General features: G+C 37.7%; 1 protein-coding gene across 2 annotated transcripts in view; it reads left to right on the forward strand.

Moving 5' to 3' along the window:
* The window catches only part of PDZRN4 (PDZ domain containing ring finger 4), a 371,080-nt gene extending 356,493 nt beyond the window's left edge, over positions 1 to 14,587 (forward strand). For both annotated transcript variants that reach the window (XM_012743615.3, XM_076007188.1), the window contains 2 exons: positions 3,084 to 3,200; positions 8,141 to 14,587. In XM_012743615.3, coding sequence (XP_012599069.3) covers positions 3,084 to 3,200; positions 8,141 to 9,667 — 1,644 coding nt within the window. In that variant the 3' untranslated portion in view covers positions 9,668 to 14,587. The remainder of the gene's footprint in view (positions 1 to 3,083; positions 3,201 to 8,140) is intronic.
* The last annotated feature ends 983 nt before the right edge of the window (positions 14,588 to 15,570 follow it).

Consider the following 15,570-nt stretch of genomic DNA (forward strand, 5'->3'; position numbering starts at 1 on the left):
AGTCACCCACCTGAGGTCTCAGTAGTAGGGAAACAAGCCCACACAACTGGCTGCACTGCCTATGAGGGAGTGAGTCTTTAAAATACGTATGAAATCGCACCAATTATCTGGAAATTTCTCAAACCAGTTATCTTACTGATCCCATTTTCTTGAAAAAGAACATAATAAAGTAGCTAAATACATATTAGTGAAATGTATGGTAAATTGAAGAGAACTCAGTAGCCACCCCTGTTGTAGAAAAGATATTTTTATTATAATGTGGTTTCCCTGCCCTTTTTCCATGTAACTGCTAGGGAACCTCATTAATTTAGGACTAAAGCGTTTCCTTAAACTATGCCACATAATGGCCATAATGGGCTGTGAAAAGAATAGAAATTAATGGCATAAGACCAGATCCTGTTAATCTTTGGTGGAATACATATGCTTGGTAGAATCAGTGGCAATTGTGAATATCTAGCTACACTCCTGACCTTTTCCTCAAAAAGAGTCAATGTTGAAGAATGAATTTTCAAATGAGACGTCCTCTCCACAGTTGATAAAAGATGATCATCTGACTCCATAGGAAGCCGTCCTGCCTGTCAAAATCAGGATCTACATTAGCTCCTTTATTCTGAAGAAGGCTTCATGCCACCGGAGAGAGGCTAATTGCCTATAGAAAATCAGATTTCTAGAGAAATCAGGAAAAAACAATACACCACACTTTAGAAATGTAATATAAGCAGTATAAGCTATTAAATGGCCTTAATAAAAAGCCTAAAAAGAAAATCTTGTCTTTATATTACCCATACTTTTCCATAAAATTTAATTTATCTCATTATTACATATTTTTTTTTGCATGTGTATTTTATTCAGGGAGAATGTGGAAGCTTTTTGTATGCTTTTTCTAGCTTTTTTAAAAAAATGTTTTGAATGCTGTCTAGATTCTTGGAAATGATCTACAGTTTGCTGGGGGCAGTATTGTGAATCTGTGCAATATTTTTAAATAACTCATTTTCTACATTCCCTGTCAACTCTCTTTCATTTCCTGCCCAGTTTTTTCCAGAGACCATTACAGATATTACTTTTCTGTCCTATTTCCCTCAGGACACTGGGGCAGAGAGGGCTCTTATAAGAACTTGTAGTCACTACTTTTGAGACAGTGTAGGTTGTTCCTTTCTCAGAGGTGCCATGTGTGGTCCCCTTCCCTGCAGACAGATCCACACTACATAATAATGGCAATCCTTCTTTTCCTGAAGCTCAGCTCAAAGGGGATGTCTGTCTCTGCCACAGCATTGGACTCACACTGCCATAAATGCATGTCTAGGTGAACAGAGAAATATAAGAAGTAAGCAGGAAGAATCTCCATTTATTTATTGTACTGTGTGTACCTCCAGCCCAGAAGAAAGCCTTATCAAAATAGACATACCCTAACTGCAAATGGCAACTCCACAATCTATGGGGTTAGTCAATATGAAAAGAGTTACAGGGAATCATTAATTTCTACCATTTGTTCTCCTTAACTTCCCCACCACTCCATTTAAACCTCAAAAGACTCTGTTTCATCATTCACTGTATCAGTGTTAGGAAATATTTTCTTTTGGCCTGATTAAAGAAAAATTCCTTGGTGTGTTTATAAAATGTAAAGATTTCTAGCTTTAAGTAATTTCATTTGGAGTCTGGCATTTGCAGCTTTATGACACTGGAAAAAGATTAAAGAATGTAAAATTTGGACAATTATAAATTGGACTGAGTTTACATTTTTTTGTCAGCATAATTATCATAGCTCATCTGCATATCAAAGGCAGTGGGGTGGAATTTGGTCAAGTTATTCAGGCAGCATTAAGAGAAATAAGGATGAATAAATGTGCCACGCTTTTGGCCCCAGTTAAATTTGAGGTCATTTAAGTTCTCCATGGCCTTTAATAGAAATTATGAAATCTATGATTTACTTTAATATTAATGAATATGACATATATATGCTAATGCCTCTTTTGGTACAGTTTAATGTCCTTTCAGGTTTGTTTTTGTTTTTAAATTTTACAAGTCCAGTTATCTTTACAATCTTACTTTGCCAGTTGGTTGTTGCTGAAAACACCTCAAACTCTTGTCCGTTTTTGCTCACTGGAAAGCTGCTGTTTCTTTGTAGCGCAGAGTAAAGCAGAGCTTTGACAATAATCCAGTTAATTTAATCAGCATAGACAGCTAATTTACGTAATCCAGCTCCAAAAATCCACTCGGAGGCAAATTATCTGTACCGACTGTCAACACTGATCATATTAGCCAGGTAACCACCAGTTTTCCACTTCACTTTGCATCGAGAAGCCAAAGGGACCTGCTAAGTTTAATTTGTGGGAGAATCCCACAAGAAAACCTGCCTCCAACACCCGCAAACAAAACCCTGCACACTCCCCACCTCCACGCCACCCTTAAATGTCACCTCCGCTGTGATGTGCTTCCCTGGAATTGGTTCTGAAAAATCAATCAAAATAGACATGGTATAACATTACTTTTTTTTTTTTTTTTTTGAGAAAAATAACTTAGAATTTTCCTTTCTTTACAGATACAATAAATGTTGTCTGTAGATGCGTTTGTGGCAGGCAGCCATCTTGTTGAGGTGGAAGCCATCGCCTAAAAATAAAAAAAGCAGGATGAGGGTAGCATGGGCGTGCAGGGGGCACTTTGTGTGTAGTCTCATTGGGGGTTGTTGTTAAGGGAAAAAGCCCGATTGTCTCATAGCCCTGTTAGTACCGTGGCAGTCCTTTTAACACGGGGCTGCTGGAGGTAATGAGCGTGACAGCTGTGGATTATGCAGTATGCTTTTCATACGTTTTGAAAGAAGGTAATGTTCTATGCCGTGAGATTTACTCAGTTATGAGAGAAAATCTGTAGCTCTGTTTCTGGAAAGGATAAAAGGCATAAGAGTCCAATTTTTTTTTTTTTTATCACCTTTTCTTCTTTCTGAGAGGTGAACTATAGGAGGCCGCTATTCTGAAGAGAATCATTATGATAAAAGGAACCGGTCGGGCATTGGCCATTTAAGTTTAGCCTGTTTTAGCATGAGTTCTCACTAATATAATATAATGTACTAATGTATTCTTTTGCAGCTGGATGAAGGCTGGCTAGAAGATGAAAGGAATGAGTTCTTAGAGGAGTTAAACTTGGAGATGTTGGAAGAACAGCATAATGAAGCAATGCAGCACACTGCCAATGAGGTGGAGCAGGTAGAGTCAACAATTTGAACTAAATCATTTGAAATGTCACTACTTCTTTTTTTAACATATAGTCATAAATGGAGGGGGGAAAAAAACAAAATCAAAGGGTTTGATCAAACATCTCTGTAATGGTAATTTTGTAGAGCACATGATCATCTTAGATGAAGCAGAAGGAATAAGTAACTATTTTTTCTATTAAGAATATCTTCAGTTTTGGAAGCTTAGGGCCCACTGTTAATATAGTACAATCGTATTCAAATGTTGATCCAGGTAATATTTCAACCTAATTGCAGAAATTTAACAGTAAAAATGTGTGTTGCTTCTCAATGTCAGCTGGAGACTACCCATATACATGAGGTAACCCCTCCCCCCAAAAAGTAAATTTTTATTTCAAAATATTAATGTATCTATTTGAACATTTAAACTATAACAGTAAGACGATGATGACATGATGTAAGCCATCAATCATCTTTGTGTACTTGATGAAGTAATCACACCTATGTACCCCTGAATAATTGCAGAGATGATCCTTGGTCCTATAACTGCTCTTAACTCATTGTGTAACCTTCCCCATAGCATAATTTGAGATTACTGACATAATATTGCCTTAAGGTCACATATTCATTCAACAACAACTTTGAGGTCCTAAGATGTTCCAAGAATCAGACCTGATACTGAGAATACAAAAAAAAATGGGCAGAGTCACTGCCCAAATTGATTCATAACTAGTTAAAGATCATAATGTGGCTTATTCCAAAGTGAGTCTTAAGATTCTTTTCATTTTTTTGTTGTTGTTGTTATTATTTTCCCACTGAATAAAAACAAGATCAATATATTCTAGATTTTTTATGTCACATTAGTTTCATTCATCTGCTTGATATAATTTTGTTAACATTTCACTGTCAGTTCACTAATTATCATCCTATTCTCAACATTAATTCTTAGCACATCTTAAAAGATAATTTTTTTAAAAAAATTGACAGGCTTAGAAACATGAAGCACAAACATTCTATCACTTTACCAAGCTGAATAATAAGATCCCTTGATGTGCTAAGATCCTATAACAGAAATGTGTGTGTATGTGTGTGTGCACAAGTCTATATATTAAATAAATCATGAGATTGCAAACTATAGTGTCAATGTAGCCATGTGTGATATACACATGTGCTGATCGTGAACGCTCATTGGCCACTTCACAAACAGTAGTATGTGCTCAGAAGTGATACCGCTACTGTGCTGATCACTTTTCAATATAGGTAGAACAGGTTGATATTTTTATGCATGACTTCAACACTGGTCACAAATAAATATATTTTTGGTGGCAGCTGCTGGTTAGAAGCAGGAAAGTCCTTGCTCCAGGCTTTTTCTCTCTTAGATACAAAGTGTAACCTGATACAGAATTGACAGGAGGATGTTGGAATAACGAAAGAAGAGAGAAATCCTGTTCAGGTGAAGTGATATGATGTCAAATGCTGCCTACTCATCAGACGTAATACAAATGTTAGGTCTTTTGAGGTAACACGAGATGTCCCTGAGGTTAGATTCTCATTGTGTGGAAATTTTTCTTCACCATGAGACTGAAAAATGATGAGAAGTACAGAAACCTTTAAAAGTCCTTTGCCCTTATAAACAATAATACTACATTAGAAATGTCTGGGTAGAAACATTGCCTGTCACTATCATAGTACCATAGGGAAATGATAAATGACAGAGTGACATTACATTAGAAACTAGGAATTCTAGGTTTGAGGATGGAAAATTCTTTTTATTTTCTCAGTTGCTCATAGACCAGTGACAAAAAACAAAAGGGAAATTCAATTAAAGTAATAAAATACATATCCGTTTGTAAACCTACTTTATGGAAAGTTTCACTTTACATACTGTCCTTGGTCCTATGGCTGCTATTGACATGTTGTGCAACATCTCCCATAGCATAACTTCTCTGTACCTTTAGAACTGCATGTAAAATAAGAAAAAACATACTAGTCTTCCTGTATTTCTTCAGCTCATTAGAAGGTATTAGAAAAAGTAACTATAAATAATGTGATACATGAACTCAAATGTCCATACCAATAATAGCCTTTGAGGGTTTTACGGCATAGTATACAGATATCACCACATTGGATACTACCATCAGCTTATAGTCAGAGACAGAGGAATGTAACAAGCTTTCTGTTCTTAGTTATAATTATTATAATTTTTTTGTCAATAGGACATTTAAAGTCAATCTCAGTGTGTTTTCAACAAATGAAGGAAAATACTCTAAGGAAAGATTGAGAATCATAGAATAACATGTTACATGGTCCTGTTCTGTTCTCTCCAATTTACATTACATTTTGTTCTGCCATTACTTATGTGGAACAAAATAATAATTCTCTAAATAGACCCTTTTAGACTTGTTTTAGAATACCTTTTATCACCATATCACCTATCCCATCCTTTTTTAACACTAACAGGCTTAATTGTATTTAATTATGTAATTATACCTGCTAAAGGGAAAACATATATATATATATATATATATATATATATATATATATATATATATATATAATAGTGAGCAAAGTTAGACATAAGGCAAATACTAGGTTGATAAATATGAAATGTCCAATTTCCTTAAGTACTAAGTTTGACAACTGAAATCTCTGACATTTCACTTTGACAATTCTTGTTTTATTTTTATTGTGAAGGTACATCCTCATTCTTTCAAACTCACATTTTGGCTTGTGATTATCTTTCAAATTGATTTTTAGAGCAATTTTTGTGAAACCACAGATAAGTCAAAAATTTGTGTTATTCTTGAATATGAGTTCCATCATGGAACCAGTGCTGCACAGACAGCTTGAAATATGAGCAAAGTGTTTGGGAAGGATGAGACTAATGAACACACAGTACATCGATGGTTTGAGAAGTTCTGCTCTGATCATTTTAATCTTGAAAATGAGCCATGTGGGTGGGGAACCAGAGGCCAAGGTTGATAACGATGAACTGAAAGCTGTAGTGGAAGCGAATCCATCTCAACCTATGTGTGAATTAGCAGCAAGGTTTGACGTTACTATTCCAACAATATTGGACCATTTGAAACAAATCGACAAGGTGAAGAAGCTGGGTAGATGAGTACCGTGTGAATTAAACGAGCGTCAGAAGAGAAATCGTCTCAAAGCTGGCCTTTCTTTGCTGTCACAACATAAAGGTGAACCATTTCTACACCGTATTTTTATGTGTGATGAAAAATGGATTCTGCTTGACAAGTGTAAGCATTGGGCATGATGGTTGGATAAAGAAGAAGTGCCGAAACACAGTCCAAAACCAAATATTTGTCAAAAAAATCTAATGGTGTCTGTTGGTGGTCCTGCCCTGTTGGTATTATCTACTACAGCTTCATGAAACCTGGTCAGTTGATGACAGTGGATGTCTACTGCAACCAACTGGATGAAATGATGAGGATGCTTGCGATTAAGCAGCTGAGATTGGTCAATAAGACAGGCCAATCCTCTCTCAAGACAACGCTCAACCACATGATGCGCAAACAATGCTGCTCAAACTATAGAGGCTAGACTTGGAAACTTTCTGTCATCCACCATGTTCACCAGACCTTGAACCAATTGACTTGCACCCTTCTTTCAGGGTTTGAACCAAGTCTTGCTAGAATAAATATTCAATTCTCAAAAACTGTACAAAACACCTTTCATGATTTCATCACCACTTGCTCTCCAGGCTTCTTCACTGCTACCATTAAGATGACAAAACTGTGTTGATAGTTTAGGTGCATACTTTGATTAATTGTCCTTCTTCTTGTTTGAGATATAATAAACTACACTCTTGATTCTAAATTGGACATTTCATATTTAATGATCTAAATACAGTCTAGAAATTGCCATGTAGAATACTGTATGGTGAGTGTTAGAGTAGAAAGAGACTAATAACATTAGCCTATTTATAGAGAAATAAATACATATGCATCTTGTTAGGTCAGTGACAGTTAATTATTGTGCACAAAAGCCAAAAATTACAAGGGAATAAAACACATATATGTCAAAAATATATTTTTTATATTATATCCATGTCTGGCAATTGGTGCTATTCAGGCTTTCACATAAACTGTCATTTTTACTCTCAATAGACTAAAACTCTTCTCTGAAGGAAATTGCTGGTTAAGAGTAGAAAAATCTTCTTATGCAACCCAAATGAGTCCTAAGAGGTTGTCGCTGCTTTTAAGAGACATGATTTGGAGATGCACTGCGGTCAGAGCACGTATATCCAGGAATATGGCATCCTGAACATATAAGAAATTCTGGCACTGGGAGGTGGAGCTTTGCCTTCTAGACCTCTCTATCACTAATAACCTGATTTCCTCTGGAATTAAGCTTCCTCCTCGATAAATAGGAAGGTTCTAGGCTCCAGTACATAATGTTAACATAGGCCTGGAACTTTGTGATGTTTGGCTTACCATTATCAGTGCTTTACTGTCACTGAAGTTTTCTCTGAACTTCAGGAAAGTTTAGGAAAAAATATAAAAGGTGATTGTGGCTTCTGAACTCTAGGCTTCCATATTCCTGGAGACCATTTAGACACTCTGTTTTATCTTTTGGAGTATTATCACCTTAGAAATTCATAAAATCACTTCATGTATATATTTTCACCCCAGAGTTTCCCAAGTAAGAAAAAAAAAAAAAAACCTAAAGCCAAGAATCATTTATTTAAATGTGTCCTGTCTTACTGATACCCAAGTGAATACCATAGCCATATTCAAGCCGCTTTTGTTTTCTTTATTTCATTGCATAAAAGGCTGCTGTGAGCTAATCGTCTTTATTTCTAAAATTGTCATGGATACTAAAATTAAAGCAGCTTTCTAGGAACTGCCAAGAAGCATTGTTTTCGAGCGAGTTTTTGACAGTGTTTTTCAAAGCAATTAATTTTCTTTGTTCTCTCAACATTATTTTTTTTAGCCGAAAAAGCAAGAAGAAGAAGAAGGCACAACAGACACAGCCACATCCTCATCCAACAACCATGAGAAGGACAGCGGAGTGGGGCGCACAGACGAAAGCTTGCGAAATGATGAGAGCTCAGAGCAGGAGAACGCAGCTGAGGACCCCAACAGCACCTCTTTGAAGAGCAAGAGAGAGCTGGGGCAGAGCCAAGACACTCTAGGAAGCGTTGAACTTCAGTGCAATGAGAGCTTCGTGTCTGGTGAATACGTAGACTCCGACTGCACTGGCAACCAAGATGAGGAGTGTGAAAGATTCAGGCAGCTCCTGGAGCTCAAATGCAAGATTCGAAACCATGGAGAGTATGACCTATATTATTCGAGCAGCACAATTGAATGCAATCAAGGGGAGCAAGAGGGAGTGGAACATGAACTACAGTTGCTTAATGAAGAGCTGAGAAACATTGAACTCGAGTGCCAGAACATCATGCAGGCTCACAGGCTCCAGAAAGTGACAGACCAATATGGAGACATCTGGGCATTGCATGACGGAGGATTCCGAAATTATAACACCAGCATAGATATGCAGAGGGGAAAACTAGATGACATCATGGAACATCCAGAAAAGTCAGACAAGGACAGTTCTAGCGCTTACAACACAGCTGAGAGCTGCAGAAGTACTCCGCTCACTGTAGACCGTTCCCCTGACAGTTCCCTTCCAAGAATGATCAACCTCACCAATAAGAAAAACCTGAGAAGCACAATGGCAGCCAATCAGTCCTCTTCTGGACAGAGCAGTAAGGAGTCCACCGCCACCAAAACCAAAACCACTGAACAAGGTTGTAGCATGGAAAGCAAGGAGAAGATACTGGAAAGTGACCAGCTTCCTGACCAAGAGAAGACAGTCAGCGAACACATCCCTTACCTCTCTCCTTACCACAGCTCCTCCTATAGATACGCAAACATCCCAGCTCACGCCCGGCATTATCAAAGCTACATGCAGTTAATTCAACAGAAGTCTGCAGTCGAGTACGCTCAGAGCCAGCTCAGCTTGGTGAGCATGTGCAAGGAGTCTCAGAAGTGTTCAGAGCCCAAGATGGAGTGGAAGGTGAAGATTCGGAGCGACGGGACACGGTACATCACGAAGAGACCCGTGCGAGACCGGATTCTGAAGGAACGTGCCTTAAAGATCAAGGAGGAGCGCAGTGGCATGACCACAGACGACGACACCATGAGCGAGATGAAGATGGGGCGCTACTGGAGCAAAGAGGAGAGAAAGCAACACCTGGTTCGGGCCAAAGAGCAGCGGCGGCGCCGGGAGTTCATGATGCGGAGCCGGCTGGAGTGTCTCAAGGAGAGTCCCCAGAGTGGCAGCGAGGGCAAGAAGGAGATCAACATCCTCGAACTGAGCCACAAAAAGATGATGAAAAAGAGGAACAAGAAAATTTTGGACAACTGGATGACAATCCAAGAACTGATGACCCATGGGGCCAAGTCTCCTGATGGCACAAGAGTGCACAATGCCTTCTTGTCAGTCACCACTGTATGACCGAGGGAATGGATTGCGACTGGTTTTAAGAGGGTGCTACCAGTTTCGGTAGAGTATGATTGCCTCGTTCAATGTGGCGTTTTTATATATATTTTGTGACTCTTTATAGTTTGAATTTTTTGTAAGCAAAAATACCTGGTAATTTTTCATTTGTTTTTCATATATGGGTACCCTCCTTTTTGGCTAAGATCTTTCTTTAACTTGTGATATATTCGTATTACTCGTTTATAAAAAAAAACAAAAACAAAAGGAAAGAAAACAAAAAAAAACCACTTGCACAAAAATACTGAGGAGCCAATTAATTTCCTACTTTAATGTATCTATTGTAAGTTAAAATCTGGATTTATTTCTCTAGTTTGCTTATTTTCTACTTTAATAAGAACCCAATGCCAAAACATTTCTATGCTTGCTTCTTGGCAGAATGTGTTTTAAATCAGACCTGTTAATAATTAATCATGTGCCATATCTTGTCTTACACATAAAATCCACACCTCTTTTTAACAACCCATTGTACATTTAACACATAAATGGCCGTTGTCTTTGTCTCAGTAAAGTGTAGGCACAATCTTCCTGTGATACGTAGTGACATTGGTCATGTAGCTAGATAATTGTGGTGATTGTGACAATAAAAGAGAAATAAATTATTGATTATCCTTAATAAAAAGCTATCGAGGGGTGTTTTATTTTCATTGTCCACTGTGGTTAACAGATATAAAATTAGTTACATATGTATACTATTTAGAAAATTTGTGGATTATAAAATGTGCACAGTTTCTATCACTTTTTTTCAATAAAGTTGTCTTGAAACACTTTCTATAGATCATTGTGTCACATTTTCCTACCAGGATTAAATTAGACAATGTATATACAGCATCTAGCATGCTGTATGCTAACTAAACATTTGATAAACATCAGTTTGTGCTTCCCCTGCCTGCTGTCCATGTAAGGTAAAGCCATGAAAAATTTAGGGAAAAGCATGGAGAGAGAGGATCAGTGGGGTGTCCAAGACTGTTTATAATGCTATAATCTATGTCAGTTTGCTCTGGCTGCCATAACAAAATACCATAGACTGGGTGGCTTAAATCAGCAGTCCTCAACCTTTTTGGCACCAGGGACCAGTTTCATGGAAGATAATTTTTCCATGGATAGGTGGGGGAAGAGAGGTGTTTCAGGATGATTCAAGTGCATTACATTTATTGTGCACTTTATTTCTGTTATTACATTGTCTCTTACCACTCACTAATAGGGTTTTGATATTAGTCTGCAAGCAATTGATGTATTATGGTCTCTGTGCAGTCAAACCTCTCTGCTAATGATAATCTGTATTTGCAGCCACTCCCCACTGCTAGCAGTACTGCCTCAGCTCCACCTCAGAGCATCGGGCGCTAGATTCTCATAAGGAGCACACAACCTAGATCCCTCACGTGTGCAGTTTACAGTAGGTTTTGCACTCCTACCACTGATCTGATAGGAGGTGGAGCTCAGGCGGTGATGCGAGCAATGGGGAGTGGCAGTAAATACAGATGAAGCTTCCCTCACTTGCCTGCTGCTCAGATCCTGCTGTGTGCCCAGTTGCTAACAGACCACTGACTGACTGACAGTGGTCCATGGCCCAGGGGTTGGGACTGCAGGCCTGAACAACAAGAATTAACTTCTCACAGTTCTGGAGGCTGAGATGTTCAAGATCAAATACACCAGGAGTTTGGGTTTCAACATATGAGTTTTGGAGGTACATATTTCAGTCCATAGCACTATGTACATTTATTTAGCTGATCATTTGGGAATAAATTTGAGGGAACCATCTTTGCAATAATTTCAGCATAGTCAACTATAAATGCTGTATGTGTCAGTTTATTAAAAGGTGGGGTTGTTAGATGACTAGATAGACTTTTTAAATCTAGCTTTTCATCAGATATGAACCACATCACATGTCAATCATAATGCCTCCTGAGTGAAAGGCCAGATCAAACCCTGTGCATGCAAACATGAGTTTGATCAAATTTTCATTCAACCTAGCAGATTGTTTTGACATAATGGATGCACAACATCTGCATATTTCTGAAGCTACTTTCCTGCTTAAAAACCTATAGTGGCTCCCGATTAGCTCTTGAATCAGACCCCTGTGCTTCTGCCTTCTATTCACGCCCCCCCCCCATCAACTGGCATGGCTTGCCTGTTGCTCTTGCTCTTTATATCTTCCCTGAGTTATTCCTGGCCCTTTAGCAGCCTGCGAATTTCCACTTAAGTTATCGTATGCTATTCTCCTGTCTAGGGTTTCTGTGACAAATCCTACACCTCCCTTAGAGTGTGATCACAGATACATTTTCATTTTGGAGACTCTTTTGATGACATCAGACTTTCTCCGTTCTTTGGCATACACTATTATGCATGTTGTTTTACCTTAGAAATGTTATTCTTTTGTTATTGAATCTCACACAGAGAACTTATTGTCTTCCTGCATAGATTTTCACTTCATAGGGAAGGCTCTCATGTCCCCCTCTGTCTTTGTAAGCTTCCAGTAGAATGCCATTGGAATAATAATGAATGCTAGTTGAGCTAAATTAGTTTACTCATTTATCTTTCTCCTCCACATATTGGTCCTTTTGTTACTATATTCCGTACTTTTTTATACTTTCAAGTTCTTGCCTTTTGAAGGACTATCACAAAAATGAAAAGAAACTAATTTTATTTATATATAATGAAAAGCTGGACTCCAAAATTTTAAGACAGTAATAGTAATGGCAACCTAAGGCAACTGAAAATGTCATCACTTCTAATTTAGCCATTGCTAATCCAATGAACAAGACTACTCTTCCAAGTGTACGTGGGGTTAACTTTTGAGCGCCTAGAGTTAACATTTGATCTTATGGTTTTCAATAAGAATGCCTGTCTATTTTAAAAACTCAGTTCTTCCCAGATCTAATGCCTGTGGTTATTGTTTATCCCCTTGACACCACTAGGTTTAAATATTCATTGCTTTTGAATTACTCCTATAGATAAACGTCATTTGGAACCAACAAGTAGGTTTTCCTGGAAGAAACATGTGCACATCTCATAGAATGCAGTGTTTCCAAAGCTACTGGTTGAATTTTAGTTTTATTAAGGCCAAGTATGCTTGCCAATTTTTAAAAAATGTGATGTAGGTGTTTTTGATGTCTCAATTTACATAGTTCTACATACTATACATTTCTACATTGAGAAATGTCTCTTTTTCAAAAATCAGTGAGAAACTGAAAAGTTTATCTTTCTATGTAACATATCTGTGTGCTAAACATGTTTTTTAGTAAATGAATAATAAATGTGTTGCTCAGCAAAGAAAAATAATTGGTTTTATGTGGAATATTTTATTTCAGTTTAGAAAAAATATGTGAATGTAAAGAGTATTTTACTTGGACTTACATTTAAAATGATGCATTTATTCTTGCTTGTTATATTCAAGATGTGACAGAAAATGGTGTTAGGATCTGACAAAAGAAAATGGCAGTGGGTTAGTTAAGGCACCTAAGATGGAGCTGGGAGGCCATTTTGGCTTGAGCCTCAGGCATACCTTACTCAGAGAATACTTGACCCTAGAGGTCACAACTTTCAGCCTGAACAACTGCCAGAACATCTGCTTCCTGCTTCCTGCTAAACTTTGAGGTCCCTAACTATCGGCCACCTTTTTAACTGTCACAACCTATCCTCTGACTCCAAGACTGCTTTAGATAGATACATCACACAAATTATAATAGTTGAAAAACGACTTTTGTAATTGCCCTGATTCCTGCTTTTTCTTTAAAAGCTCAAGCCTCTCTTTTGTTCTCTGGAGCACATTGCAAGGTAACTTGGAACTGTTTCCCAGACTGCGGTCACTCAAATTTGGCTCACGTATATTCTTTGTTACGTAAGTCATGAGTCAGTTGGGTCCACAGATCCATATGTGAAGGACCAAAGAGAGCAGAAAAGAATATATGTTCACTGGATATTTCTTTGTTGTATACCATGAAAAAGGGTGTTGTTGCCATCATATTTTGTGGAGACTGTCCCTTTATGAACATATATTATTATGAGCCGAGGAGAAGAAACTTCTCACATAGCTTTTCCATAACTACATACTGATTTAATACATGTGCTGTTGGTGTGTCTAAATCTTCCACCTAAACTCAACCTTTATTTCTCTAATGAGCTTAAACTGTCTGCTTCAAATTACTCATTTTGTGACAGTGCCACTGTTCACCTGGTGTCTCATGCTTATCACCCGAGCCTTCTTGAACTTCTCTTTTAGCTGATCAGTCACAAAGTACTGTTAATTTTTTTTCAAGGTGTATCACATTATTTCCAATACTCTTAAATCACCTGTAGGCTAGACTGTCACTGTCTCATGCCTCATAACTTCAACAGGTCTGTACCTGGTATCCCTGTGTTCCCTTTCTGGCCTCTTTTACATCTGGAGAGATGCCCTCCTAAACATTACTCTCCTCACTGTCTCAGGTACCTTCAGGGGTCTTTTCCTGAACATGGGGTAAAATTTGAGTGCTTGAGACTATTGCTCAAGGATCTCCAGGGTTTTATTTTGTTGTTTTTTTGTTTTGTTTTGTTTGACACAGGGTCTTGCTCTGTCCCCTGGGCTAGAGTGCAGTGGCATCATCATAGCTCACTTTAACTTCAAACTGTGGGCTCCAGCAATTATCCTGCCTCAGCCTCCCAAGTAGCTGGGACTACAGGTGTGGGCCAACCCACCCAGCTAATTTTTCTATTTTTGTAGAGACAGGGTCTCTCTGTGTCCCTCAGGCTGGTCTCAAACTCCTGGCCTCAAGCAATTCTTCCGCCTCAGCCTCTCAAAGTGCTGGGATTACAGGTGTGAGCCTCAAGGATCTCCATCATTTAACCTCAACATGTTTTTCCACCTGATCTCACATTTCTCTCCATGAGGACTTCTAATTCAGACTTTGAGAAACCTTTGCCTTGGGTAGCTAAACAATTTGGTGCACCTTCAAACTAATATTCCTTAAATTTTAATTAAAAGTTATTTAAATGTTATGTTTTGTTAAGTTATTTTTATTATTTAATTTATACTAATTTCTTGTTTCTATTGATAATTATTAATATATTATTAATTTTATGATTATTTTTAAATAATATCTATTGATTTTTAATTAATAAATTTAAACACTGCAACAGGTTAACAAACTAATTCACTTCTTCCTAGAAAGAAAAAAGATAAAAAAATTTTTTTCCAGTAAATTATTTCCCCATTATCTAAAGCTTTTGTCCTCTCTTCCATTTTCTTTCATTATTTTCCAAAATGTATGTCTTTGGAGGTAGTCCAAAGTCCTTTAAATACTTTAAAACAAACCATTCATTCCTGTAAATGTGCTAGATATAGTTTCAGAATTTCAGAGAACAGTAACTATAGGATGTTACTGACAAAAATAACTATCCAAGATAAGTCACCTATTGAGCACTTCAAGGTTTTTTAGTAAACTCTAAAGAAAAGCCAGGGGATTACCATGAGTTTGGGTATTTTTTGTTTGTTTTGTTTTTTTTGGTGTTTTTTGTTTGTTTCTATGTTGTTGTTTGTTGTTGTTGTTGTTGTTTTCCTGTTTCCACTCAAGTCATGCTGCTCTTTTCAACCAGAGCAGGACTGATTTATACTGTAACTGATGTCTCTTTGTAGAATTGAGTGAAGAGGCACCATATTGCTGATTATTTGGGGGACGTTTTTCTGCTACTTCCAGTGTCGCACTATGCCTCTGCTGTAGGCAGACAGGACTCCCTACAATTTTCCAAACATGCCATTCTCATTTCCAGCACCACTCTTTGTTTTTGGTGTGTCACATGCTAGAGATACTTTCTCCTTACTCTGTGTCCATCCTTCCTTCAGTGTTCATGTCAAGCCTTGGCATCCCTCCAGGACATTGTCC

The sequence above is a fragment of the Microcebus murinus genome, chromosome 10 (genome assembly GCF_040939455.1).
Source record: "Microcebus murinus isolate Inina chromosome 10, M.murinus_Inina_mat1.0, whole genome shotgun sequence".
Taxonomy (NCBI): Eukaryota; Metazoa; Chordata; class Mammalia; order Primates; family Cheirogaleidae; genus Microcebus; species Microcebus murinus.